At 35.8% G+C, this 27,783-nt stretch overlaps 2 protein-coding genes across 4 annotated transcripts; one reads left to right on the forward strand and one right to left on the reverse strand.

The window, feature by feature from the left end:
• Nucleotides 1-4,088: 4,088 nt before the first annotated feature.
• LOC129371614 (uncharacterized) lies at nucleotides 4,089-7,474 on the forward strand. Its single transcript, XM_055048303.1, has 4 exons — nucleotides 4,089-4,314; nucleotides 4,447-4,770; nucleotides 6,983-7,117; nucleotides 7,209-7,474. The coding sequence occupies exons 1-4, from the start codon at nucleotides 4,167-4,169 to the stop codon at nucleotides 7,472-7,474; spliced, it is 873 nt and encodes a 290-aa protein (XP_054904278.1). The 5' UTR covers nucleotides 4,089-4,166.
• Nucleotides 7,475-11,221: 3,747 nt separating this feature from the next.
• LOC129371606 (antigen WC1.1) lies at nucleotides 11,222-25,820 on the reverse strand. Of its 3 annotated transcripts, none has more exons than XM_055048293.1 (18): nucleotides 25,760-25,820; nucleotides 22,688-23,008; nucleotides 22,471-22,590; nucleotides 21,555-21,770; nucleotides 21,285-21,473; nucleotides 20,969-21,126; nucleotides 20,535-20,679; nucleotides 20,136-20,447; nucleotides 18,484-18,783; nucleotides 18,010-18,357; nucleotides 17,566-17,889; nucleotides 17,166-17,477; nucleotides 16,375-16,641; nucleotides 15,818-15,996; nucleotides 15,624-15,726; nucleotides 15,324-15,479; nucleotides 13,373-13,453; nucleotides 11,222-12,975 (listed from the first exon to the last, which is right to left on the reverse strand). In XM_055048293.1, the coding sequence occupies exons 1-18, from the start codon at nucleotides 25,818-25,820 to the stop codon at nucleotides 12,788-12,790; spliced, it is 3,780 nt and encodes a 1,259-aa protein (XP_054904268.1). In that variant the 3' UTR covers nucleotides 11,222-12,787. The 3 variants fall into 3 exon arrangements, with proteins under 3 accessions (XP_054904268.1, XP_054904267.1, XP_054904266.1); XM_055048292.1 differs by lacking the exon at nucleotides 11,222-12,975 and adding an exon at nucleotides 12,996-13,227 and having other exon boundaries at nucleotides 13,373-13,450; XM_055048291.1 differs by lacking the exon at nucleotides 11,222-12,975 and adding an exon at nucleotides 12,996-13,227.
• Nucleotides 25,821-27,783: the final 1,963 nt, after the last annotated feature.

A 27,783-nucleotide genomic window follows, 5' to 3' on the forward strand; every position in this document is an offset into this window, starting at 1 on the left:
ACATGGTATGTTAAATTCTCTTTGTGTTTACAATAGAACTCTAAGAGTTGTTAAAATACTTTCACCAACTAAGGTCCATGAGTGACTCAATCAATGTCAGTCTTAATTTATTTATTTAATTACATGTGAATTGTCTCCCCCCCAATACCCTTCCCTAACTCCCTTTTGATGAATGAAATGGCCAAAGCCGAGACTGTCCTCGGAATCGTCATTTGAGCAGAGGGTGCAGAGGCTGCTGATGCACATCTGATGTTGGGATTGTCCTGGAGGAGGTGGAAGTTATGAACAGCTTGGGCAGTGTATCTTCTGCAATAGTGATGCTGCTGGGACTAATCTACGCACTAAACTTGAGCTACACTCAAGTTTAGTGCGTTCAGCACTCAACTTGCTCAGTAACTCAAGCATACCTTTGAAGTAATACAGAAAATAATAATGAAATTGGATGGAAAGAACTTATCAAAGAAAGCACAAGTTCTCAATATGAAACTCACTGCTAAGTTGAGTAAAGTTTCATATGGAAAATGAGTGTTTAAAGTCTGCAGTAGAAAAGATTTATATTGTTACAGTTCTCTAAGTTGAGCAACTATACTGACATGTTTTATGTTGTAAAGAATTGGCTGGGAAATGAAACTGTAACCTTTTTGTAGTTGTTTTCTATTTCAATGTCCAACTCAGCTGTGTTTTGTGCTGTGTAAAAAAACGATGTATAACAATTCTGAAAATACAATTGTGTTGTACCTTTTCTAATTGTTGAGTGTTCTTCCTACACTTTCACCTAGTGCTATCTTAAAATGCTTGATTAACGCTTGAAAATATGTCTTTGAATTAATATCATGAAATAATGGAAAGGATTTCCACATGATTAACTAGCTGTCTTTTAGCATGAAGCATATTTGTTGAGCTAACTTGCTTTTAGTGAGTTGGACCTACTGAATCAGGTAGTGTGAAGGTACCACTGTAAAATAAGGTGGTTTCAACTAGATTTACATTCATCTTAATGAAGTAACATCAATGATTTGGTCCTAAACATTGCAGATTAGTTGGGTGGGCTGTATTGCATTACACTGGGTCACGCTATAGTAACTGAGTTAAAGGAACCTTTAAAGCATATGTTGAGCCAACACATTTCATTTGAATTTGAATAACCTTAATGAATGGAGTAGAGCCAACTCATTTGATTTACAATCATCCATTGCATTACCATAATTCTGGTTAAGCCAACATATTTGGTTTAAATTAGAACAACCTTAATGAATTATGTTTTGCCAACTCATTTTGTTTATATAAGAATAACCACAATATATTACGTTGAGCCAACATGTTTGATTTAGAATCACCCATTGAATCACCATTGTAACAAGTTGAGCCAACACATTTGCTTTACATTGGAATAATCTTAATAAATTAGGTTGACCTGACACATTTGCTTTAAATAGGAGTAACACAAGTACATGGTGCTGAAATAAAGCAAAGTAATCAGGTGGAAATCCTTTCCATAATTTTTTTATGTTCATCCAATGACTTATTTTTTTCAGTGTAAAGGCAAAGTTTTTTGCAGAAAAAATGCATCATCTAATGAGTAATTTGATAAAGCATTTGAAGACAAAACAAGCCTACAGTTATAAGTGACTGTCCGTCTAACTGGTAAGACAAAATAAATTCTGTAAACACTAAAATATCAGGAGTATAATGAATTTAATACGTATTCTCTTTTTGAGAAAAGCATCAGAATGATTTCATTCATCTCTTAAACTCTGAGCAGTCAGGACTTTCTCCAACTCAACACCAACAAAACTAGGGCTATACTCATTGGCAATGAGCTGCAACTCACTTCACATCAGAGGCGTCTACTTTTCAGACCAGGTCATTGACATTTCGTCCTCTGTGGCTACACGTAGCAACATCCATTTTTTTAAGAATCTACTTTACTTGGGTTTCAAATATATGAAGATGGGCTGAAAACTTGATGTCAAAAGACTGTCACTAGTTGGCTAAGGAATGGAGTCACTGATGGCATCACAAGAGCAATTTTCCATATGTAGAAACTCTCAACAGAACATCCATTGAACTGACAAATTCAGAAGCAGATTGTTCAACGTAGCTTCCATTGTTGTCCATGTCCTCCATTGTACAGATCACATAGTGCTGCTTTTCAGGTATGAAGACCTAATAATAGAGCTATTTCTCATACAGTGACACTGAGTTGAGAAAATGGTCAAAGTTTGTTATCATTTGGTTTTCTGTTTGTGAGAAACAGAGGAGAAAACAATAAATCACTGTCTCCATGCTCCACTTCCTGGTGAAACACTGTTACTACAGCCAGAAACATTTGAAGAAATACATATTCCACTATTTTTTATTTTGTGGGCTCACACCACTGGACATAACACTTACATAATAACGCTTATATGAGAATGCACCATGCTACCTAAAGCAGGAGTGTCCAAAAGGCGGCCCTCGTTCTGTCTGGTGTAGAATCCATGCGTTAAAACTAAATGAAACTCTTCTTGATTCTTTACTGTCTGACCACAGACTCCCTGACTTAAGCGTTATTGTAACTCATGCTGATGAAGACGTTTTGTCTTCTGGCAAAATTCAAGAAGACATTCTGGGAACTGAGAGTTCAGCATGTCTCTTAAATATTAGGTCCATAAAGTCGTACTGGGGAGTTTTTCCAGGGTTAATATGAGAAAAGAGAAAAGAGCAGGACAACTCCTCTAGATGTGACCCAGTCAGTCAGACTGATCAGAGAGTAAAATAGAGTGAAGTTGTTATTTATTTATTTAGCTGCAGAATATCAATTTCTAACCTGTGAAACTTGTTTTCAACTGAACCTCATCCAGATATGTCATTAGTATTTTTACCTTCTAAAGCCCAACTGGAAAGATGACATTGAGTTGAAACACCACAAAGTTTTTTGAAAAATGGATTCACTATTTGATTTTCACTCTCAGTGAATCAGATCATCCATTAGTATATACTGACATTAGCAAATTTATCATTTTTAATAAAAAAAAAAAAAAACTGTCTCCTTTGGATTGTATGGTTGTAAAAAAAAAAAAAAACATAACCCCTTTTTGAAAAGACAATTGAAACATTTTATATCTTGGAAGTTGATATTTGTTGTAAAGTGATACAAAAATCTTCCACATAGTTCAGAGCCCAGCTGCCAGGCACTGTCTCCATCGGGCCTTCAGACCACAAAAAATAAATAAACTGACAGTAAAAGATGATTATTTTCAGAGTCATTCAGTTGCAGAAATAAATAAACTTTTATTCTCACAACTTACTGTTTTTCAGCGAGCCTTCCAAATCCCAGCATTTCAATAGGCTCTGATGAGGTCACCTGGGGTCAACCACTCAGCATCACTTGTTCTATTGCTGCTACGCCTTTAAGTGGAACATTTATCCTCCGACAGACTTCAGGATCATTCAGAATGACTGAGCCATCAGTTTCTTCCTCTGCTACCTTCAACATCCCTAAAGTGACTCTGGATCATGATGGAGAATTCAAGTGTCAGTATGAGCAAAGGGTGTCAAGCCAAACATGGACCTCTCCCTTCAGTAACTCTGTTCGTCTTAGAGGTAAGATTAAATAAATTGTGTGAATAGTGAAACTTCAGCAGTACAATCAGTTGTTTAAAATGGATTCACTATTTGATTTTCACTCTCAGTGAATCAGATCATCCATTAGTATATACTGACATTAGCAAATTTATTTTTAATATAAAAAAAAAAACAATCTCCTTTGGATTGTATGGTTGTAAAAAAAGAAAAAAAAAACAACAAAAAAACATAACCCCTTTTTGAAAAGACAATTGAAACATTTTATATCTTGGAAGTTGATATTTGTTGTAAAGTGATATAAAAATCTTCCACATAGTTCAGAGCCCAGCTGCCAGGCACTGTCTCCATCGGGCCTTCAGACCACAAAAAATAAATAAACTGACAGTAAAAGATGATTATTTTCAGAGTCATTCAGTTGCAGAAATAAATAAACTTTTATTCTCACAACTTACTGTTTTTTAGTGAACCTTCCAAATCCCAGCATCTCAATAGGCTCTGATGAGGTCACCTGGGGTCAACCACTCAGCATCACTTGTTCTATTGCTGCTACGCCTTTAAGTGGAACATTTATCCTCCGACAGACTTCAGGATCATTCAGAATGACTCAGTATTCAGTTTCTTCCTCTGCTACCTTCAACATCCCTAAAGTGACTCTGGATCATGATGGAGAATTTAAGTGTCAGTATGAGCAAAGGGTGTCAAGCCAAACATGGACCTCTCCCTTCAGTAACTCTGTTCGTCTTAGAGGTAAGATTAAATAAATTGTGCAAACAGTGAATATTTAGTCTACGAAATATTTATGGAAAATCCATAATTCATCTTCTCAAATGCCTTTATGTGGAAAAATATTCTTCTGTTCCATGTCCATGTTTACTCCAGTGAATCTGTCCAGACCCATCATTTCCCTGACATCCCCAGTTGGAGGGTTGGTCTGGGGTCCAGGAGGAGCAGAGGTTACCAAAGGTTACGGCTTCTCCTTCATTTGCTCCATTGACCCCAGATTTCCTCAGGGAGATTTCTCTCTCATCTTCTCCGGATCCAACATCACAGAAACCAGGCCAGCAGTCAACAACTCAGCCTCCTTTAACTTCCCAGCTGCTGAGTTTGAACACCAGGGCAGCTACAGCTGTGTGTATGAGGTTACCATGGCTACACAGAGGTTCGGTTCTGATGAGGCAGAACCCATTAGTCTCATCATCAAATGTAAGTCACTATGTATATTTGAGAGAAGAATATTTAAGTCTGATAGACTTGAGTTAAATACCTTTTCTATAACTTGTGAAAGATAATATTATTATTAAACAAAGTTAAAGGAGACAGAAAATAAAAGCATTGTTTTCAAAAACTATATCTATTTATTAGAGGAGACAAACCATCAGTGTTTCCTAACCCTGATTCTCAAGACACCTTTCCTGCATGTTTCCCCACTTTACTGCGCCTCATTCAGATGATTACAGTTCAGCAGACACCTGTCAGGTCAAATCTCTGGCGCCGAAGCAAGGAAACACCTAAAACATGCAGGGCAGTGAGCCTTGAGGACCAGTGCTGGAAAACACTGAACACATTGAACTTTCACATTGTGAAAAAGTATTTTCCTCCTCAACCAAGAAACTTTGTTGACTTTAGAGGTCACTGTCTTCATGAGGAGGTTCTCCTCTAGGTAATGGTTCAATTGGTTTCTTGGAGTCTCACAGCCCGTTTTTTATTTTTATTTTATTTTATTTTTTTTACTGTTTTCTGATCTTTTACACCACCATTTAGAGTCCTATCCGCCTCTCTTTTGTGCTCTTCCTCACAATCTTTTGTGCTTTGGCTCCACCCTCAGCACAAGAGGACGTAATCACTGTATCTCCTCTGAACCTAAACATCTCAGTCTGGCCTCTCTGCCTTTATCTCCAACACATGTAACTCAAGCTGTCCCTCTGACCCACTCATTCCTGAGCTGACCTGTCCTTGTCACTCCCAAAAAAAACCCTGAACACCTTGAGCTTTTCAATCTCTAGTTCTGCCTGCTGTAATATCACCATTGACAGTAGCTGTATTTCCATTGAACAGAAAGTTGCACAAATTGAAATTATGAAAATAAATTTGCTGAATGGAAAACACCAATTCAGAAGAAAAAAATTCAGATTTTTTTTGGTAAAAGTTTCTGTGTTAATATGACATGGTTTTCCAGCCATACTGAAGCAGATGTACAGTATTTAGCAAAACTGCAATGGAAACAGTTTTTTGTTGCTTTTTGGACAATGTGCAGCTGGCTCCACCAGGGCTCTCACAGCATCACACAGGTCATAAAAGGTTTGGTGTCATCCCAACATGTTGAATCCATAGCTCTTCTGGAAAATGGGGGACTATTCCCCAAAAACACCACAAACAAAATCGCTCCCAAATTTAAGGGGCTTGTTGCTCCAATGCTTGAATAAGCACCAACGTCTCCTCTGATGGCTGATAGATGATGAAAGCTGGCCATTGTTGAAATAAGAATTTTAAAGTAGCACAATAGTACATAAGTTAACTTTTAGGTTAAGATAAACTTAGATACAGATCCAAACTGGGACAGCTGATGACTCTCAGAACTTACAGAAATTCCTAATCAGAAAGCAGTCTTAGACTCCTTGAATCTCTTTACATAGGGAGCCTGTCTGCCAGGCAATTAACAAATTCCTGAGCATGGTTCAAAAGTTCACTAGAATCTTAAAACTTTTTATAAATAATTTTATCTATATTAGAATTAACTATATTTCTTTAAGCATGTTTTTAATTAGTTACTTATTAGATCCAAACTTATAGTCATTATTTAGCATTACATTGTGTGCAAGCTTGGTTAAAAATACAAACTACTTTCTTGTGGAAACATTTTGAGGCACAGATAGCGCTGTAGCTGCAATCATATATCAAACTGGACAGCGGCTGGTACGAGAAGGGTTTGCCGTATATCTGCTTTTGGGGCTCTTTAGCAGGAGGTAATAAAATTAACATTAAGACAGCCCACACAAAGGAAAAGAACACACCTCCTAATGCATATATTTAAATGAGGAGAATATGCAGTCTATAAAAAATGGTTTGTTTCACAGCAGAAGTTGGAATCTCTTTGTGCTGAGTGAGAGTTTCCCGGAGGATGCATCTTCTGTTATTCTTTTGTCTTTTTTTTACTCAGTTCTTTGTCTCTGTTTTGTAATGTCTTGGACTTTTGATGATCTAGGTGAGATGATTATTGTAACATTCTTCTTGCATTGATTTTCTCTGGATAAAACTCTGAATATCTGAAGTCTGACATCATATGATTGCTCTTTTCTCTCTGCACACTTACACAGACACAGGAATTCGGGACAAAGAATTAATTAACGAGTTAAATCAAGTACTTCATCTTTTTAATTCTTAACACCATCGACTGACCAAGTGTTTTCTCTCCCAGCCTCTTCACTGCTGATGGTTTCCTCAGTCTCCAGTGGAATCCTGCTGCTGGTCCTGCTGGTGTCTCTAGCAGTCTGTCTGGGCTACAGGAGGAAACTTTGCTCTAAACGGCCCAAACCGTCTGGCCAGAACCAAAGTATGTATTCAATAAGAGATGCGTTAAATTAAGATTCTTGCTATCTATCATTGTGTTTATTCATATTTCCCCTCCCTTTGTTTTGTTTCAGTGTCTTTCCAGCAGTTAAACACAAAAGACAATGAGAATGATCAGGATGACTATGAAAATATTGCTGCAATTCACTTAGTAAAGAAACTGGAGATGGACGAAGAGTCAATAAGTGATGATGATCATGATTATGAAGACGCAGACATTAACTTAGGAAAAGTCACTATCAGTGTGGAAGATCTCAAAGCAGCAGAACGAAGCCTTGAAGAAGATGAAGATGAAGACAATGACTATGTGAATGTTACAGAATGTTACCTGGAAAGATAATATGATGCAAAATCATAAATATGTGTATTAAGTTTTGCTTGCCATCTTATTGTGGGGGGATGAATGGGAAATGGTTTAATGTATTAGAGGCATGTAGGTGAAGCTTTAAAAGCCTTATCTTTTGTTTATAGGCTTTCTATATATAGAAATTGTAGATTTATATAAAAACTAAATAAATATGCTATCATGGTTTGATTTACTCCTCTGCCTAAAAAATATTTTTAGCTCTTTGTGATTACATTTATATGGCTGTGATAAATTCACAAGTTTACAAGGGGGAAAAAACCACATAGTGACAGAATTGATAGACAATTATCTTACATGTATTTTATTTTTTTGTAATAGTAATGTTTTTTGTTTGTTTTTGTTTTTTTTACTGCTATTAATGTTCTAACTTGTAAAGCATTCAAAGCCAGAGCACTTAATAAAAAAATTACAAAATATATTTGTAACCAATGTTTCCTGTCTTAAAGCATTCAAGCAGCCAGCCAGAGTCCAAAGTGAAATCTGATATCAGGATGGAGATAATATTTTAATTTGTGTTGTTTCCAGTCATAAACAAATGACTTACTAGAGTTAACATAACTTAAAAATATAAGGGGAATAATCATTTTAAAATTACCTATTGTTAGTCACATATGCTGTCACATTTATGTTCTGTGTATACATGAAAAAAATATACATGAATATTAGAGACTGATCATCAGATCAGCTTATGAAAGCTGTTAAAAAAGAAAAAAAAAAACATTTGTTATTGCTGAAATGGGCTCCTCATATGCTGGTTGTCATATCATGTTATGTAACTTTCATGTGGACTCGTTACCCCAAGAGCCAGACTTGAAATGATCGCTTTCACCTCCATCACTGACGCCTGTTGCAGATGACGCTCCACTGATGGATCTCCTGCATCAGCTGGGTAGAAGCTCATTTGTCCAAGAGCCTGAACCTGTTTGTTTGTCCTCTACATGCTTTAAATGATTATATAAGACATTACTGTTCCAGAGTCGTTTCAGCTGACCTCTGACCTCTGGCATACAGGCCTGCCATTCGCACACATACACAGCCAATATGAATTCACCTGTGAAGCAACTCTGGTCAGTTGACTCACAGATGATCTGATGATCTGGGCTGACCTTCACACACCAAGCATGGATTAAAAGATTACAACATGTCATTACACATAACAACATGCATAAAAATGTGATACATATACATTTATACTGTAACCTTATTACCTCCACTGGAAAATAACCTCATTACACATCATTTTACATTTTTCAAGCATTTTCTGTTTTTTTTTTGTTGTTTTTTTTTCAGATGTGTTAAAGATTGGGCTTTCCTGTTTATCATAATAAACATCAGATGTGGCAGATATGTAACATTTCCTGGAAACAAATCATAACCGCAGCACCTCATCATCACATGATCCCCCACCAAGCAAAGATCAGTTCAACTTCTCACTTGTCGCTCTGATGTTTCACACTAGATAAGCAGTTTAATGTGTATGAGCAGAAATGACAGAAGGTGTTTAAGTGCATGTACTTTAAGCATAGTGGATGTTTGGTTGTAAAGAAATCCAGCTTTGGCTTGTGCTTGACAAGCACCTTGTTGGATTTGTACTAACCATTTAACTGCAGTATCCCATCCATGGGACAAATCTAGTTTGTTTGAAAATTCTCCTTTTTTCGCCACCAGTTAAGGGGCTAAAATATATTTAAAATGTGTCGATGGGTATCTTCTGGCTTTTATTTACATGTACCAACCAAAAGGCAAACTTGCTATTTTGCCAAGAAAAATACCGAATCAACTTGTAAGGTCCAGGAACATTTTAGGCATTTAACCAAAGCGTTATGCAAATAAAGACAAGAGCAGCACCTTGTCTGTTCACCATGGATAAAATTCTGAAACAATGATACATTTTTTGCACTGTTCTTTTCATGACAATTTGGAAAGGAAAAATCTGTATATAAAATGCACTGAACTGCTTATAAAATATTATATTAGCAATTCAAATGTTGCATTTAAATGTTTTTTGAAATAGAAATTTCACCAAATTCAATCAGAATTTATGTGATTATAATTGAAAATAAAATCTTTGGATAAAATATAGTTGAGGGAAAAACATGAGAGTTAAGACCTTTTCAAAGGTTAAAGTTAACCGGTGCTGCTCCAGTCATTTTACAGCTTTCAGAGACCTGGCATGTTTATTGACATATTATTGCAATTTATGTCATTTTTTAAGTTCGAATAAAATGCTAACAGTTCATCTCAAAAGAACAAAGCATGCTTTGTTTGTTTATTCTTTGTTTTTTGTTTTTTTCAGAAAATGCCATGTTTTCCTCAGGTCTCGCTATTTGTGTATCATTTGTACAAAAGTATAATTTACAGCAGGAGTCTTCCTGCTTTTGATTATTTACTTTTTGGTGATGAGCTCCAAGTCTCTGATGTCCTCACCTTCAGCCCAGTGTCTTGGATCCTCCTCAGGCTGTCAGATTGTACTCAGGTCTCTTTCTTTGGGGCCTCATTCAGCTGAGGACATCCTGGGCAGCTGCTTCATTAACTCATACCTTGGGCTGGCTCTGGTTCCTGTCTTATTCAACTACAAAAGCAGGAGGTTTTTGACCTTTCACTTTGTTATTTATCCCTGATTCCTAGCAAGGAGAAAATGAAAAACAGTGTCTTTTAAGAAATTGGAACGTCTTCACCGTGTCTATTTAGGCTTCAGGCACAATGCAGAGTTAATTCTATATCATGATCCACCGCTAAGCCTCCGGCGTGACGTTGACACATCACTTGTGGGCCGGTGGATACAAATGAGTCCCTGTGGATATATCAGGGCCTCAGTGATCTCAGAGGCGCTTGGCTCTGCTCTCGCTAAACATATCAGACTCCTGCAGATCTGTTACTGGCTGGCAGATGATGTTACTCATGGAAACATTTGAAGACTGCAACTGCTCTCATGTAACTCTGGCGAGAATGGTTATTGAAAAAGTTACAGGGGCAGTATTATGTGTTTTCTAGGCACAAAGTATCATTTTGTAGCACAATCAAGTAATTGTGTTAACTTTAGATGTTAAACAAATATGACCAAAGAGAAATTGGATTTGAAAATTAGTGCTGCAAAATTGGGCCTCTATCACTTTAAAAACTCCTGCTCTTTCTGACATAGGACCTTCATTGCCTCTCCACCGAGAGGTTGGCTAATTGCTTCTGGCTAGTCTGAAGGATCTGAATGGGGGACTGCTGGCTCTGTGAGGCGGAAACTCAAAAACGAGAAACCTGCAGCTCTGAGGAGAAGCTGCATCTGGAAGGCGACGCACGGTCAGCTGAAGAGTTGCCATTTCCCAAATATGTGTGAAAGAATCGAACATAACATTATAACATGATCTAAAGCTCAAAAAAGTTGATTTTACATAATACTGCCCCTTTAAGGTTCAACACAAAACAAAATTGTGATTTATAAAAAAACAACAATTGAAAACAGCTTTAGTTTGAGTTGTACTCACCATGAAACAATAATAGCAAAAATAAAGATGTTTGTTGGATAAAGCAGCTTATTGTGCTGTGTATCAAACTATATAAGATTCACTAAACATACAGTTTGATACTCAACATCTAAGCTGTTTCCAAAGACAGCTGCAGAATCTGAGGATCTCCACCTGGTCCCGAAGATTAGAGCGCAGAAAACCACTGTTTTCTGTTTAAGCACAAAACTGTCCATATCAAGAGCTGAGACGTGCTGAATATGACTTTTATTTCAGTTTATCAGTCAAACGGTTTGCTTACTACAAAGACAAAATATATGAAGTGGATATATTGCATAAGAGGAATATAATAAAAGGATTCAGCCTAAAACATTTGTTAAAAACACATAGCAAGACTACAATACAGATGAAAGTTTGCAATGAGTTTAAATTTTTTTAACAAACATAAATTCTACAGCTGTAATTAAAAGCTTATCTAAAACACAACTTGGAAAAATCTAAGTAATCTTTGAAATAGGAAAAAAAATGACGAAGGGAACATAATATATTTGCTGGTTTTTTACATTGTATTTACAGTTGAAATTAAATAAAATATGACCCGCTCTAATAACTTCATTAAAGTACAAGATACAACTGTAACTAACTAACTAATTAATTAACTAACTAACTAATGAATATGGAGCCTGCACCCCAAGCAGTTAGCTTAAATATAGCACTTGCCCATACAGTGAGAAGGAACTAGTTTAACTGGCTAGCTGTTTCTTTTTTACAGTCTAATCTCACTGAATGCAGCGAATCTCCAAAACAGGAACAAACTAACAGGAAGGGCTTATCAATGAGCAAAAACAGGTTCTCAGTCTACCTCTCACTCTTCACAGCCAGTATGATGAAGCAGAGAAAATACCATGACAAAATGACAGAAGTGATCAAAACCAGAATAAATAATAAGTAATCTAATATTTCAGAAGCATATTTTTAAAAATATCCTAGCATTTATTACAGTAAGTTTATGTAGTTGAGTAAAAATCGCACAAGAACTAATTTTAACAAAAGATAAATATGTTGTGGGGTAATAGATGTAACTCATGCAAATGCACAATAAAATTAAATCAATGTATTTACTGTTATTGTGTATTATGTTCTATATTGTTGTTTTCTATTTATGTAATTTTTATTATGTTTGTTTTACATTTTAATATTGCTTTCAGCAATATTAAATAAGTAAGAGAGAGTCTAATGTGTCAGACAATGTATTTTTTAATTACCAGAATAAAGTCATAATAACTTGAAAATAAGGTCACAATTGTTATGAGAGTGAATTCATTATAAGATAAATGTTTAATGAGTTATGATGCAGTTAGCTAGTCATGTGAGCGTTAATGCGCAAAACAATGAAATATTTTCTTATTTGTAAAACCAAATAAGCACAAAATGTGCAAACATTTCTCCTTTTAACTTATTGTTTTTGGTGTATAAGTTCTCAAAAAAATTACCTCTTCATTCTTCAACTGTAATGACTTTATTCTGGTAATAACATGACTTGATACTTTATATTAACTTTAAAAAACATCTTAGCCTGGCTCTAATGCTTTATTGTAAATAAAGCTCTAAACTAAACAGTTTTGCATCTTCTGGTATGTTATACATGATTTGAAGATACAAAAGTTTCAGTTTGTCGATAATTCTTCCCAAAAAATGCATTCACTTTACAACATTCACTTTCTGCATTATTATTAGTTTTCATGTTAAACTGAAGACAGGTTTTGGGATCATCCATTTTGTCTTTGACCAGAATTCTGCTTGATTTGCATTTTGACCCAGTTCAGGCTCACCCGTCCTGACCCGGCACCAGGAACTCTTCATTTTTCTGGAACTGGTCTTCAGGTCCCTCTTCATCGGCATCAGGCGCTGACTGGGGCCCATCATGGACTTCAGCTGTGGTTTTGGCGTTCTCAGGGCTGGCATCGATGTCGTCGTAGTTTTCCTGTGAGTCTTCCACTTCGTAGGTCACGCCGTCTGTTCAAAGACAAACAGCCAGCAGTCAGCCAGGTGAACCCAGAATATTGAAATCATGATTGAAACTGGATGAAAACTTTCCATCGCTTGGCTTATCAACCCCATCACAATGTTGGTCTTCAGCGGCTCGGACCGTGGAGCCCTGAGATGTGAGAGGCTGAGCCTCGGTCAACTCGTCCACATCGTCATAGTTATAGGACCTGTTGCTCTCCACATCTCTCTCCCTCTCCACGTCTGAGTCGGATCTGAATCCTACATGAAAACCTCAGAACTCAGAGGAAGCAAAATGTCTGGCCGTTGAATATTAGTGGCCATTCATGAGCTATTTATCTTTGTGTTAAAATAAAAAAATTAATTCATTAAAATTTGTTGGAATGAACTGTTTAGTTGTACTTACGGTTAAAGCTTCCCATTTCATCTGATTTGTCGACGTCTTCGTACTCTCCACTATCCCAGTCCGCTTCTTCCATATCTGCTGCTTCAGAAACAAATTAGAAATGTACTGATGGATTTTAAAACGTTAAAAACAAAAACATAAATGAAAATGCCTGTCAGAAGACTCAAATTTACACCCGAGTTCAAAATGATCACAGTCTAACATCAGCAACCTGCTTTCATTAAGTTCCACTGTTGAAAAATGACTCTGAATGTGACCTGTGACCTATGACCTGTAACTCTCACACCAAAGAAAAAGAATGTTGGCAAAACTAAAAGACCAATTTGAACTTTAAAAGAAGGGTCCAAACATTGTTTTTGAGAAATACAAAAACTCCCAAACAGACATTAGATATCATTTTTGAAAAGATGAAAGCAAAATTGTTGTTTTGGATTCAGACAGTTTATCTAACACCAACAAGCACTGAATTTAAGCTACAGAAAAAGCATGTTGCCTCATTCTGAAGAATAAAAGTAAAAGTTACAGCAGAAGTTACATTTCCATCCAATTTTGAGGTGAGTTTTGAGTGAACCTTTAAAATGTCGCAAAAAAGAAAAACGTGTCAGCTGCATTCCCATCCACTGATATGGAGCGAATCAACTAATGAGTAACTTTGTCAGTTTGCATGTTATTGTTTAGTGGCTGTAATCAATGACATCACAAACTAGAATGGATAACTCAAAACTGGGGCTGGTTGCTTAGGCCATGAAATGTTTCTGAGTCTCGCGACACAGTCCCGCCTGTAGGTGGGCAGCGTTCACTACATCAGAAATTATTTGGCAAATGTATTTGCCAAATGATGTATTTGCGCTAAAGTAGAAAAAGTGCATTTCTACTTTAGCGCACTTTTTCAGAAAAGCCAGAAACCACCTCAAACATTTTTACGAGATTGAGAAAGTTAGTTGGAAGTTTGTTGTTTCCATCAACAGCTTCTAATGAAATATTTCAAAATGCGCATTAAAAAAAGTGTTGATGGAAACACAATTAATGACTCCAAGCACAGCTGGTTTCAGCACAACAAGCCCTGGGCCTTAATCTGACAGAAAACCATCGAGGTGACATCCTGCAGAGGGACTGTGGAGTCTAGTCAAATCATCGGGGACTGGACGAGCTGAGGTAGCAGCTTGACAACACGCAACACAGAGGCATAGCAGTTATCAACAATATGTCAAAATCTTTTGAAATTAAAGTCATGGTAATTTGATGATAAAATCATAATACCACAAGAAAACATTCTTAGGAAAATAAAATCTTAATTATACAAGAATAAAACCATAATATTTTTGAAATAAACTTTATCCCTAAACGACTTTATTATCTTATTTAATCTCATATTTTCACGACTTTATTCTCGTATTAGGTTAAAACTGTTCTGATAATTATGACTTGTTCTTAGCATAACCCTGAGACTGATTCACAGAAAAGCTAAATAATTCTCACTTCATCCAGTACATGTTTGATTTTCAAAATAAAGGCCATCTCAGTTGTTTTTGACCAGCCCAGGGTCGGTTGTTACTAAATAAATGCCATATTTCTTCTCTTCAGGTTTTAATTTTAATTGTATCTGCAATGTCAACTCGCAGTTCCCTGTATAGAAGGAGAACTCATGAGAAGACATTTCAGACACTCTTGTTTAATGAGCACTTTTGTTTCTAACAGCAGATGGCTGCCTCTGTTTCTATTAACGTAGAGTTGGTTTATGGTGAATGTAACCCACAGAAACCTTTACTGTGCTTATTTGACAACAGTGAGAACGCTGCATTGTTTTCTTGGACATAGAAAACGCCGAGCTCCGATTTCAGGAAGCATGGAGACAGACTGCCCTCTAGAGGAAACATACTGCAGCACACTTTATTCTCCGATGGTTCAAACTCTGACTTGGGCTCAGACAGAGCAGCACAGTTGTACTTACGTGGCATCATGGCTTTCCTGTTTCTCCTCTTAATGCGGTATCGCACAAATATCACAATCAATGCAACCAGGATAAGAACAATGAGCACGCCAACAATAATTGGAATTGGATTTGTTGGTTCTGGTGGGGGAGGTGGTGGTGCTTGCTCCTGGTAATCTGAGATAAAAACAGAAATCAGAAAGAAGGCCATGAGCTGTTATTTCCTTTCTTCCATCTGTGCAACACAACTGAGAGAAAACGTGATCAATGGAATGCAATGCTAAAAGTGACCAGTTAATGTTTGTCCTCTGCTGTAGTTACCTTCACAGAAAAAGGAAGAAGATTCACAGGTCTCCTTTAAGACACAATAGCGCAGGTCTTTGTAGGAGCTGCTGCAGTTCAGACTTTGTTCCCCTTTGGTCGTCTAAAAAATAAAACTTCAATTATTATAGTTTTAAACTTACAAAGTTTTCCCAATCTTAATAAGATAAACACTTTGAAATGAAAAGATTTACCTTCTTTCTGCTGTTTTTCTTTGGATCAAAACCTCTACAATTTAATTTGTTGCACAACTTATTTGATAAATGGTCTGGAATGTTGGAGGGGCACACGTTCACACTTTCTTCTGGGGTTTTCTGATATTTGATACGTAGCACACCACCACATGTTTCTGTTGTTTTAAACTCCACGTCACCTGCAATTCAAAAACACATAAAGTCAAAAACAAGAAAAAATTTAAACAGCGTCTAATGTCATGTTGCATTAGACATGACAGAAAGTCTTGAGTTCTGTCTAGCAAAAAATGTAAAAAAAAAAAAAGCATGACATGCGATTGTGCAGAATGTGGCAAAAATAATCTGGTCCATCAGATAATCTCAGCTGAATGTGTTAGTACATAAATATTACAATGAATAACGAATAAATATCTTCTCAGGTTTTGCTGTAAGTCATTTAAAATGGACTTTTCCAGTGGATTAAGAACACAAAGCAAGTACTTCACATGTCATTAAGTATAGAAGTAAATTCTCAGAGAGGAAAAGTTAATAAATAAATTGGGTGGATGAACACTTACGGCTGCAGTAGATAGATACGGACCCTTCGGTGCACTTCCCTTTGGTTCGTTGGCACTGACCAATGAGGTAATTGTGCTTATCACAGTGGACATGGTAGGAAAGCTCAAGAGTTTTACGTTCCTTTTTGCTCAGACTAGGAATGGCATTGCCTTTTCCCAGCTGTTGGCAAACCATGTGTGAATAATCCTCCTCCCAGTGACTGTTGCAGACCGGAACATTCTCTATTGTCAGCTCTCCATTCGCTGAAAGGTTCACTTTTGGTTTAGCTGTAAGCAAAAGCAAAAATAAGTCAGACTGATATTGAAGAGCAGACAGGAAAGCATCAACAGTGTCAACTGAACACCCAGATCTAAAAGATTAATAAGTAAAAACCATCCTTTGAAAAATACCCTTTGTAATAACTTAGGTTATTTTGGCCTAATTTTTAAAATTTGCTTGATCAGAAATATTAAATATCGACAAACAAGTAAAGGTAGAAAAAATATCTAACTAAGCCAAATAACCATTAGCCATTTACTTCTTAGAAGCAAAGGAAGTATTACAAATGAAGTTTACACTGAACTGAAGGGGAACTGTAGTTTCAATAGGGACATTAAAATTTGACTGCAGGTTTTTCCTAAAAATAACATTTTTGTTTTTCACCAACTACATTTTATTTTCAGGAAAAATCTGCAGTAAACAAGTTTGCTGTAGCATCAAATTATTTGTAGCCTCTGTTTCCATCATAGCTACATTTCTGTCAGTGAGGCTGCAATTATTACAGAATAATCCACCACAAAACAAATCTTACCGTCGCATTCAATGAAGAGTTTTTTGGTTTCGTTCTGGTCTCGTTGCTGTTTCTGTGACTCACAATCCCAGATATTTTTGCATTTAAAACTTCCTTCATACCAATTGTCACCCCTGAGTTCAGTTGAGTTTGTATATTTTATGTACTTCCCGCACTTCATAGCCTCACATAGCTTTTGCCCTTCGTCTTGTGTCAAATTTTGTCCGGAGACAAATTGTCTTTGGAGCTCAGATTCTTTGTTGGAGTAAATGACCAGGTCTCCTTTACACACGTCCTCAGTGCCAAAGTCTTCCAGTGCCAAAGTCTTCCAGTCTAAGACAAACGGCAGGAGTCATATGAGAGCGTGACTAAAAAAAACTTTAAATAGAAATGTTTTGAAACAAATAAGAATCACACTAACTGGAGCAGCGGAGGCCTCCTAGCTCTGATGTCTGGCTGGTGCTTTCAAACTTGTTGGCATTGATAACTTTACATTTGGCTGTTGTGTTTTGTGAACATCCCTCTACTGTGACGACATGATTTACATTTGGTCTGGGCCCAAAGTAGGCCTTTGTGTCCAGACCGTCGCCGCATTTCAGCTCTGCACAGATGGTTTTTTGAGTTTCCCTGTTGTTGAGAGTCGCTTTGCTTACTGGTAACCACTGGCCTTCAACCTCAACCTCAACGTTTCCAGAACATTTGTGACGCTCATTATCATGATCATTAAATCTTGCCTTAACGCTGCCTGAAAGAAAAACGGGCATTTTTGTTTCAATTTTTCTAAAACAAAAAATAATACAAAAGTTTTAACATAGTAATACAATGTCTATATATACTTTACAAAAAAATAAAAAAAAGCCAATACCTTTGCAAACAACATAGGCAGGATCCCTGGTTTCAGGATTTCTTCTGGATTCTGGATTCCTTCCAGAAGGAATCCAGATTCCTTCTGGATTCGTCTCCATTTTAATAATGCTATACTGTGTCATATTGATGCTGTTATTCATTTTAAACAGACTTTTGAACTTAATTTCATTGCTTGTGACAAGCTTTCTTATGGGTGTTAGAATCTCAGTCCCACAGCCGCGTTCTTGACACAGCGCCTTGGACAGCGTATCTGACCAATGCTTTCCGCTTACATGACCGGCTTCATCTCCTGTAGAAATCTGGACCGTTCCCCAGCACCCATGCTGCAAAGTCACTGTAATTTTTCCTATTGTAGTGTGCAACACAAAGAATAAAAGCTTAGTTTTTTTTTTTTTTTTTTTTTTTTAAAGTTTCACCAAAAAACAAATGCAGTGTATACTTAAATACATAGGATTTGGATTGTGTTCATTACCTTCACATTCCACATGAGCAATAGTTGAATCATTTGAGTTAATTTGATTTTTGTTGCAGTCAAAGATTGACTTGTGATCAGATGAGCAGCTAAATGACTCGGTCCATATGGGATTTTTGTCTTTAACGCTCTGATTGAAGCTTGACGCGTTCCCACAGTGCATCTGCTGGCACACTTTGTTGGCTAACTCTTTATTCCATGTTTCGTTTGACCCCGAGAGCCAATGGAGTTTTTCTTTGTACTCGATCGCCACATCGCCTGAACATGACTTGGGTCCGTCCAGAAATAGCAGCTTGTTTTCTGTGCAAAGCAAAGACAAGAGCCATGAAGGAGGTGCTGCAGCTTTATTCAGATCAAACCTGGGAAATATTTAACTGAAATTGCCTTTGTTAAAGCTAATCATTTGATTAGTTTTCTCAAATAAAAACACATTTCTCATCATATCAATGAATTAAATTGTAGTTTTCTCAAATGGGCATTATTCTCTATTTTTTATAAAAAAAATTTCATTTATCAAAAATACCCAACAAAATTCTACTTCCTGACTTAACACCTTGAAATTGGGCCTCTGTCTCTTTAAAATCTTGGGCTCTTTCTGAAACTCTGCCTTCATGAAGTCGTCACAACACCTTTAGTAACGTTTTTATCAGACACTGAGCTTAGCAGATGCATTTCCGCCTGGTATTTGCTAATTGCTGCCGGCTAGTCTGAAGGAGCTGAGTGGGGAAGCTGCAGGGGAGGGCTGCTCTGTGAGGCATCTGAGCTGCATCTCAAAGGTTCATCTAGACATTTTGCCCAGCTGGATGGTTGCCATGAGAGACTGACATGCATGAAGGAATCAAAGCTACACTCCAGTTATTTTTTTGATGAGGAAATATATTTATGGCATGACATGAAGCTCAGTTTAATAAAATACTGCTCTTATAATTGCAATCCTAATATGTCACAAAGAAACACCTGTACATTATATCTTGGTAGCAGTGCACTTAATGAAGTTCAACCTTTGTCACACAAATATTCTAATAATAACAGTAATAAAAATATTTTTCTCACTGAAACTAATACTTCGTTGTTGCACCTTTCAGTTTCACAGCAGAGTCTGTTTTAGAGGGAGTCTGTTAGTAACCTGCATGACATTGACAGCACTAAGACCCTCCTCTTGGTTTCTGGTGTATTTCTCTGATTAGTACTGGGAGAAGGCAGAGGATGATCTGTCTCCTGTTACACTGTTACGACATACTGATCATCTGTACAATTATGTAAAAAACATATTTAAGTTACATACTGCAGTTTTAAAGAGATATTGGCCTATTTTCTCTGGTAAATTGGATGAATTAAGTAACTACATCATAATTGATGTCATTGTAAAAGTAAAAAAATGATCAAGAATCAAAAATATCAGCTGTGGTGCTGGAGAAGAATTTGAATTGGGCCCCGTAAGTGAAATTAAACTGGGGCTCAAATGGTCCCTTAGTTATTCTCACACACATTTGTGTGGTTGTGTCTTTAGCTTTCTGCTGGGCTTCTGTGGATATTCCACATTCTACTATCACTACCAGAAATATCTGGGCGTGTTTCTGGTAGTAATTGTGTTAAAGTGTAAAAATAGCAAACAAACCCCCCCGCCACCCCAAAACAAAAATAAAACTCACCATTGCAAATCAGTTTCACTGCTTTCTCTTTCTTATTTTGATTGTTGGTTCTAGTGGTTTTACAGTCAGTCAAGTTTTTATCTTCCTGTTTGCAACTGAAAGTTAGCATATCATCAAAAGTGCCTTGGCTGAATTCATCAGAATCAGATTTGTCTTTTCCTTCATTCCCGCAGTCCAACAGCCTGCAGGCGCGTTGTGTATAACTATCATCCCAGCCTGTCTTACTGACGGTTTTCCACTGGCCTTCATCCTTAACTTCCAATCGACCAGCACACTTTCCGGGGCCGTCCTGCAGTCTGACTTCTAGACTACCTGTACCACGAGAAAAACAGAAGGTTAAAGCACTGAAAACCATCTTTAGACAGCCAGAGATATTGTGATGTTGTTTCAAAGTCCCACCATCACAGACAACATAGGGAGCAGATTTGCACTGTTGGTGGCGATGTTCAGCTCTGCAGTACCACAGGGATGACTCACTGCCTGTGCATTTTACATGGTTCAATATCCCGTTTATGTTCATGTTTTTCATGTCCTTTCTAATCACCTGAAAGAAATGTGCTTTTAATGAACAGAACAGACAAAGATGTTGATTTAATGACATGTAATGTCTCAAAGAACATGTTAACTCTGCTGATACTTACCAAAGTCTTATTCAATGACAACAAAACTGAGTCGCTCTAAAGCGATAATATTGGTTTCAGTTGAAAGAAATGTGCTGAACACAACCAAATATCACAGTCAGCTTTAATCTACCAGGGTTATGAATAAGTTTGGGCTTCACTATATCAAACCTAATGATGACAGAGACCAGCAAGTTAACCCTGAAGACTCACCTTCCCACATTCCAGTTCTTTGCAGACCATTTCATATTCTTTCTCAGTCCAGTCATCACCACAAACATGATATTTATCATTTTTCTTTTGTATTTTGATGTGACCGTAACACTTGCTTTCTCTGTCACTGTCATCTGTCAGAACAACTTTCACCTGGTCTGTGTTCAGAAGGAAAAATACATTTAAAGAGGAAAAAACAAAGAAATAAGTGCAAAAAGCAGCTCTTATGATTTAATATTTTCAACAAGTAAAGAAATGAAGAGACTGATCACAAAATCATAAATAAATGTATTTTGTGAAATATGGACTGGATTACCTGAGCAATTCACATGATTGTTTGTGGCGTTCTGTTCAGAGGGTTGAGGGACACCGCAGTGCAGTTTCTTACACAAGTCAGGAATCGTTTTATTGTTCTTTATGGGTTTCCACTTGTCATTCTCCTCCATTTCCAGTCGCCCAGAGCAAACGTTGGACTTCTTTCCTCTCAGCTGTAATCTTTTGTGGCCTGAAAACCAGTCACAGGATTTACAGCCACTTCAGTCTCACAACAGTTGCACAGATGATGTCAGCATCGCACAATGTTTACCTTTACAACTGACTGCTGCAGGCAAATTGCATTTTGAGGACAGTGATTCTACACATTGCCACAGATGTTTTACGTTCTGAATGCCTGCACATTTTATCTTTGCCCTCTTCTGCGAAGTCATGAATTCTGCAGTCCTCATCCACTGAGATGTCACCCTTTTTCCGGACCCCTTACAGTCAGAAATGCTGTTACACAAACGGATGGCATCATCTTCTTCTGCATTCATAAAAATAGTTACAGAAAGATGGATTAAAAGTTCAAACGTTATTCATTTCTGAGTGAGCATAGAGCATCATTTCAAGAGCCAGAGCAGAAGAAGAGTGCAAACAAAATATTCAAGACACAAAATCACATCTGTCAAAAACTCCACGGCAAAAATGTTGCAGGAAAATGTTCGGTAGTTAAACTGATCATTTCACTTTTTTTCTCCAAATGTAAAAATTATTAAGAAGTGTTTGGAATCACAATGCAGTCTCTGATATGTACATAATGAAATAATTTCACTGTAACTTTTCATGATATTGCTTGTTGCTTCTGATCAGAGAAACATTTCTACTTGTTAACATAAAAGTATGTATTTTGTTTCAGGCAGTGATGAGGTTTGGTCTTGAATGGTGAGTCAGTTAGTTTAATAACTATTTGGGATAACGATTTGCTGAGAGTATGGCTTATATGATGTCAAGAAATAATATCTACAAAAAAAAAAACAGCCCACCCAGAAAGAAACATAATGGACACATATCGTCACCATTATTTTAGAAAGGTGATAATATGTGACGATATTGCGATTCAATAATGTGAATCGCAATAGAAATAAATGAGAATACAGTATGACATTAACTCCCTCCACAGCAGATAAGACCTGGACCCTCCCAGCCAGAACATGCCAATTTGGATCTGTGAGGTGAGCTCTTACCAAACCCATCACTGCAGATGTAACCAGTTTCTTCCCTTCCAGGGACTGAGTCAGGTGACTGAATCACGTACTTGACCGCTCCTTCACACTCATGTTGTTCCAAGCGGAAGCTGATCTTAGCTAAAAAAAAAAAAGGTTAAAAACACTTTCAGCCTTTTGAAACAGATTTGGTCATGTTGTTCATGAGTATGTGTAATGTGAATTATCAAAGACTTACATGAACATGTGATTTTTTTCACAGTGGGCTTTCTGTAAAAGCTGACGTTTGGACCGGGCCAACCGTCACAGTCCCACAGACTTCTTTCGTCCCCTTTGCATTCCAGTTCATTCAGCCAGACTGGGCTGTGGAGGGACCTGTACACGTTTGATGTTCTCACTGGTTGGCCACAGTGAGTGGTTCTGCACACCACTTTCTCAGTATTGCTGTTCCAATTTTTATCTCCAACATATCCCATTTCGTTCCCATAATAAACCTCCACGCGTCCTTCACAGGGGTTGTTGTTTTCGCTCCGTAGGATGATCTTTCCTTGTTTTGGATCTGGTTTGAGAATGAGAGGTTAATGAAGCAGAAAAGCATTTTTTTTTTCTGAGAGGCAGAATCACACCTCAGCATCCTGTTTAAAAGCAATCTTTGTTTTGCACCAGTCAAGTCAGAGTAGTAACCATGTTCAAGCACATCAAGGGGTTTTTGTGATGGGGTTTCCATGTTCTCCTCATGCATGTGAGGAGAACATGCATGAGGGCTGCCAATGACAAACTTTCAGTCAAAAATTAACAAATAAACAGTCTAAATATTTAGCTAAATATTTAGCTTCTAGCAAAAGTTTTAATTCAGAGCTAAATATTAAGGTAATGTACAAATTATTGGGAATGGACTACCAAAATAAAAGCTGTTTTTTAGTGAGACTGAATTGCTTCACATCATGTCTTTGTAATCACTTCTTCTCCTCTCTACTAGTTTAAAACTAACGACATTTCACTGGCAGTTCAGACATTTACTAACATGTAGACATGATGCTGAAGTCACTTGACTTCAGCACTGCAGCAGGAGAAGTTCACAACATCCAGCTTTTATTGTGACAGCACACTTCTTCTTATTGGCAACTGAATTGGCTAATTAGCTAAATAGTTAATGCTGAGCTAAATACTTAGATTGGAGTTTAAAAATTAATTTACTCACTAAATATTCAGCTTAAAGCTAACTAAATGTGTAGTTTGAAGTGAAATATTTAGTTTGCTAACTAAATATTTAGTCTTGAGGTGATAATTTATCTTCCTAACAAAATATTTTGTTTGAAGCAAAAAATGTCATTTGAATATTGAAAATTATTCGTAAAGAAGGTAGATACATGGATGTATGGATTAGCAAAGAGCGGAGAAATTTATACACAAAACTCGTTTATTATAAATATATGAGAATTAAAATATTTTTCTCATTTAATTTGTGTGTTGTTTTTTTTTAAATCGTCCATAAAAATTCCACACTTCAAAAGCCCTACACTAATTAAATACCACTTATTTCCTTCAACACTATTTTTTATGGACAATAATTTATTTGTGTTCACTGAAACTTTAGAACTTGACTATTTTTCAGTGACACGCAAAAAAACAAATAATAAAAACATGAAATAAAAAAAGTAAGAAGTTAATAAACTGTGTCTATTATGCTGGCAAGTTTTAGGTTTCATTACTAGATATTTCATTGCTTATTTTAAATTAAAATATCTGCAATAAATAATAGCATTTTGAAGCAATAAACTCTCATATTCAAAGTATAATGCATCAAATGTTTCCACATTTTCATTATGGGAAATAAGTTCAATCGGTTTAGGCTTAATGTAAAGCTTTTTTATTTTTTTTTTCTGTGAAATTAACATACAAGAAATTGTTGTAATCAATAAAAAAGGCACCCTGTACACAAGTTTGAATTTATTTTGTACCATCTGTAATATGCACAGTCAAAAATTATACACACGTGTATATCGAGCTCAGATAAGAATTTTAGAATTTTAATTTTATAAGATGAGGCCTTTGTTTGAGAATAGTTAAACAGGAAAGTGGGTTATGAGAGAGGGGAAGACATGCGGCCGTGTCGAGGACCGAGGTCTCTTTATGCGAGTTGTGCGTAACCATGGCACCCCGACGACACTTCTTCTCAAATATCCCTTAGAACCAACTTTTTGTAGCCAATGATATTTTTCATATATAATTCTGGCTGAATATTTGAGCTCGCTTCTTGACAGAATAACTAAAATCGAACTAAATATTCATATTTGATGCCTCATATTAATGATGGGGGCCATCGGTAGGAATGAGACATTCACACTGATGTTTAGAGTGAATCTAAACGTTTGCCTGTGAATGAACATGTTTTAATATCAACTGAGATAATAATAATAAAAATAAGTAAATAAACCTAAAATATTTAACATTTAGCTCATATTGTTGGAAAAAATATGAAAAAAAGAATTACACATCTGTATAAGTTTCTGTTCAAATAGACAAAAATGACTTGTTGCCTAATGCTGTATTAATAATACTGTATATTATGACTTTAAAAATATATTTAAAAAAAAAAAAATAAAATAAATAAATAAATAAAATCTAACATATAATTTGTCATGCAAACATTAGAACTTTTGTTGTTAATTGTAATATGATTAAGCAAAAACATTATCTGTTTAATAATGTGGTTAAAACATTATATTTGATAAACACTATAAAGCCAAGCTGTTTCCAGCCGCTTTTCAAGATGAAACAAACTTTAGTGTAGTAAAGCATCTTAAGAAAATACCATCATAAACCACCTTTCTGTTTTACGTGACATATATATTTTTGGCAAATTCCAATATTAGAGGTTTTTCTTTTTCTAAAATGACTCTTACAGAGAATATTTCTGCTGGTAAAAAGATTAAACAACCTTGACTATTTTTGGTCTAGTTTCCAGTGCAAAGATCTTAATAAAAAAGTATTAGCCCCAATGGCAGATTATTTTACGTCTAACATTTTTAAAATGTTAGACGTAAAATAAACCACCAAAGGAACTTGTACTTTTTATAAATATTAAAGAATTATTGACTTAAAGCAACCTATCCAGCAGCTTGGTGGAAAGTTACTTGTAAGTCAGTTTTATCGTATTTCATAATATCTCCTCTCGAACCAGACAAAAAAAAATCACCTTTGGAGATTTTGCAGTGTAATGTGAAAATAAATAAATATTCTCTTTGAAATTCAGGATCAAGTGGAGCGTCTGTCACAAATGAAAAGTAAAGATAAAAGCGTAACTTGCCTGCTGAGCTCACCGGCCCGATGTGAGCGAAGGTGTGGAGGAGCAGAAGGAGGAACCACATCGTCGCCACAGAGCGAAGCGACTGAGGTCTGATGATGATCTGCTCCACTTTATATGGAGGAGGAAACGCCCGCCAACATGCCTGAGAGCTGCAGACGGACCTTCTTTTAACACTGAGATGCAGCCTGGAAGAAAAACGTACAAACCTTTTTAGTTGTTGTTTTTACACAAAAATGTGCAGGCAAATTTAACATAACTCAAATGTCATGTAATGTATACAAATTCTAAATGTCAGTCATAACTTCAATTATAACTGTGATGATAAATGACTCGAGACAAGAATGTGGAAAAATCCAGGCCTCATAAACCTTATAAGGGTTTAACAAATTCATCACATGGACACATATCATTAATTAACATTTATGAAAATAATACAAACAGACGTCACATCAATGGAAAGATACAGAGCTGTAATTTATTTACCTAGTATATATATATATATATATATATTTTGTTCTGCAGCTAACAACATTTTTACTATTTGTGTAAGAATTAACAATATAGATTTATTTTATTACTAATTACTAATTTGTGGCTTATACTCAAATTATGGATTATTGGTAATTTTTCTTCTAAAACAAAAGCAGTTTTCATCTTGTATTCAAAAGAAGAGAGAATAGATAAAAAAAATCCTTCTGTTTTTGTCTAGATAAAAGTTTTAGACAATTTTAATATGTGATTAAATTAAGATTTAATGTGTGATTAAATTAAGATATTGACAGATATGATATGAAAGAGATGATAATTATAAACTTATGAACGATGGAATAAAAATCCTTTTGATTGGGTATCTAGCTTAAACCTAAAAATTCATAATTTTGAATTTTTAGGTTTAAGCACTAAACCTAAAAACCGACATAATATTAAAATTAAGATTATTTAATTATTCTTATTTGTTTCACCACAATCAAAATGCAACATAATACATGTGTTAAACATTTCATTTAACCTGACAAATTAAGATGTAATCAAAATGTTATTCCAAAATGCGTTTTGGAATAACATTTTGATTATTTCTCATTAATCAATTTTTTACATTTTTTATCATTTTTAAATGATAATTTTTAATCAATTAATTGACAATTTTAGTCAATTATATTTTTTAAAAAATATTATTTTCATTGTGACACCAATTCATTATGTTCTGTGTGTTTTTCAATATATTCATTTTAATTAATTTTTTTTCTGCTTGTGTTTTTATTGATTTTCCTGGTTCTGTTATCAGGTCAATTATTTTGTAGATCAATACCCTTACTTGATTTTGATAATGTTTATTGGTAGAAACTGACTTTTTATTCACACTAATAGGTGAATAAAAAGTATTGAAAATAATAATAATAATATTAATTTATTAACACACCAACTTAATATTTTATTGTGATTGTATTTAAATAAATTAGGTAATTTTCTTTTTATTATTTAAACATTTTCTTTGTTAATAAAATGACAACAACAATAAATATCATTAGATCAGGTCTATTGGTTTGTATTTATTTTGTCGTTTTCTGTGGTATTCCTGACACTAGACAGGCGTCCCGTTTTAAAGCCTGAAGACGTTTCAGCAGAGCGGTGGAAGCGGCAGCCATCGAGGGAGTCAAATGTCACGTTACATCAGAGAAATGTCAAACTATTAATATTCTGATAGAGGATAGAATATTTGTGAGGGGTTAAAAAATGATCAGCATCCTGCTTCGTGTTATCAGAAGGCATCAGGAAACGAGAGAAAAAAAATAAGATGTTATAAAGATTTTAAAGTGTGTGACTTAGTCAAGATAAAGACGTTCATGTCAGATCAGGAAGAAGTCGAACGCGAATCCAAAATCCATTTTGTTTGCTTTCTGTGTATTTACTGCATTCATGCAAGATGATGGATAATTGATTTCATCTTGAAGTTCTGCAGCACAAGGTTAAAGAAGGTTGATCAATTCTTAGCATGATCTAAATAGTCAAATATTGTAATATTT

This window comes from Poeciliopsis prolifica, unplaced genomic scaffold, assembly GCF_027474105.1.
Source record: "Poeciliopsis prolifica strain line A6 unplaced genomic scaffold, Auburn_PproV2 SCAFFOLD027, whole genome shotgun sequence".
NCBI classification, from domain to species: domain Eukaryota; kingdom Metazoa; phylum Chordata; class Actinopteri; order Cyprinodontiformes; family Poeciliidae; genus Poeciliopsis; species Poeciliopsis prolifica.

What these genes read in the sequence shown, in the direction of transcription:
- LOC129371614 (XM_055048303.1), top strand. Translation starts at nt 4,167, where the DNA reads ATGACTCAGTATTCAGTTTCTTCCTCTGCTACCTTCAACATCCCTAAA. An exon ending in CATTAGTCTCATCATCAAAT is followed by an intron (nt 4,771 to 6,982) that starts GTAAGTCACTAT and finishes TTTCTCTCCCAG; the next exon opens with CCTCTTCACTGCTGATGGTT. An exon ending in ACCGTCTGGCCAGAACCAAA is followed by an intron (nt 7,118 to 7,208) that starts GTATGTATTCAA and finishes GTTTTGTTTCAG; the next exon opens with TGTCTTTCCAGCAGTTAAAC.
- LOC129371606 (XM_055048291.1), bottom strand. Translation starts at nt 25,820, where the DNA reads ATGTGGTTCCTCCTTCTGCTCCTCCACACCTTCGCTCACATCGGGCCG. An exon ending in TGCTCATGTGGAATGTGAAG is followed by an intron (nt 18,358 to 18,483) that starts GTAATGAACACA and finishes ACACTACAATAG; the next exon opens with GAAAAATTACAGTGACTTTG. An exon ending in AGAAAAACAGCAGAAAGAAG is followed by an intron (nt 15,727 to 15,817) that starts GTAAATCTTTTC and finishes TTTATTTTTTAG; the next exon opens with ACGACCAAAGGGGAACAAAG.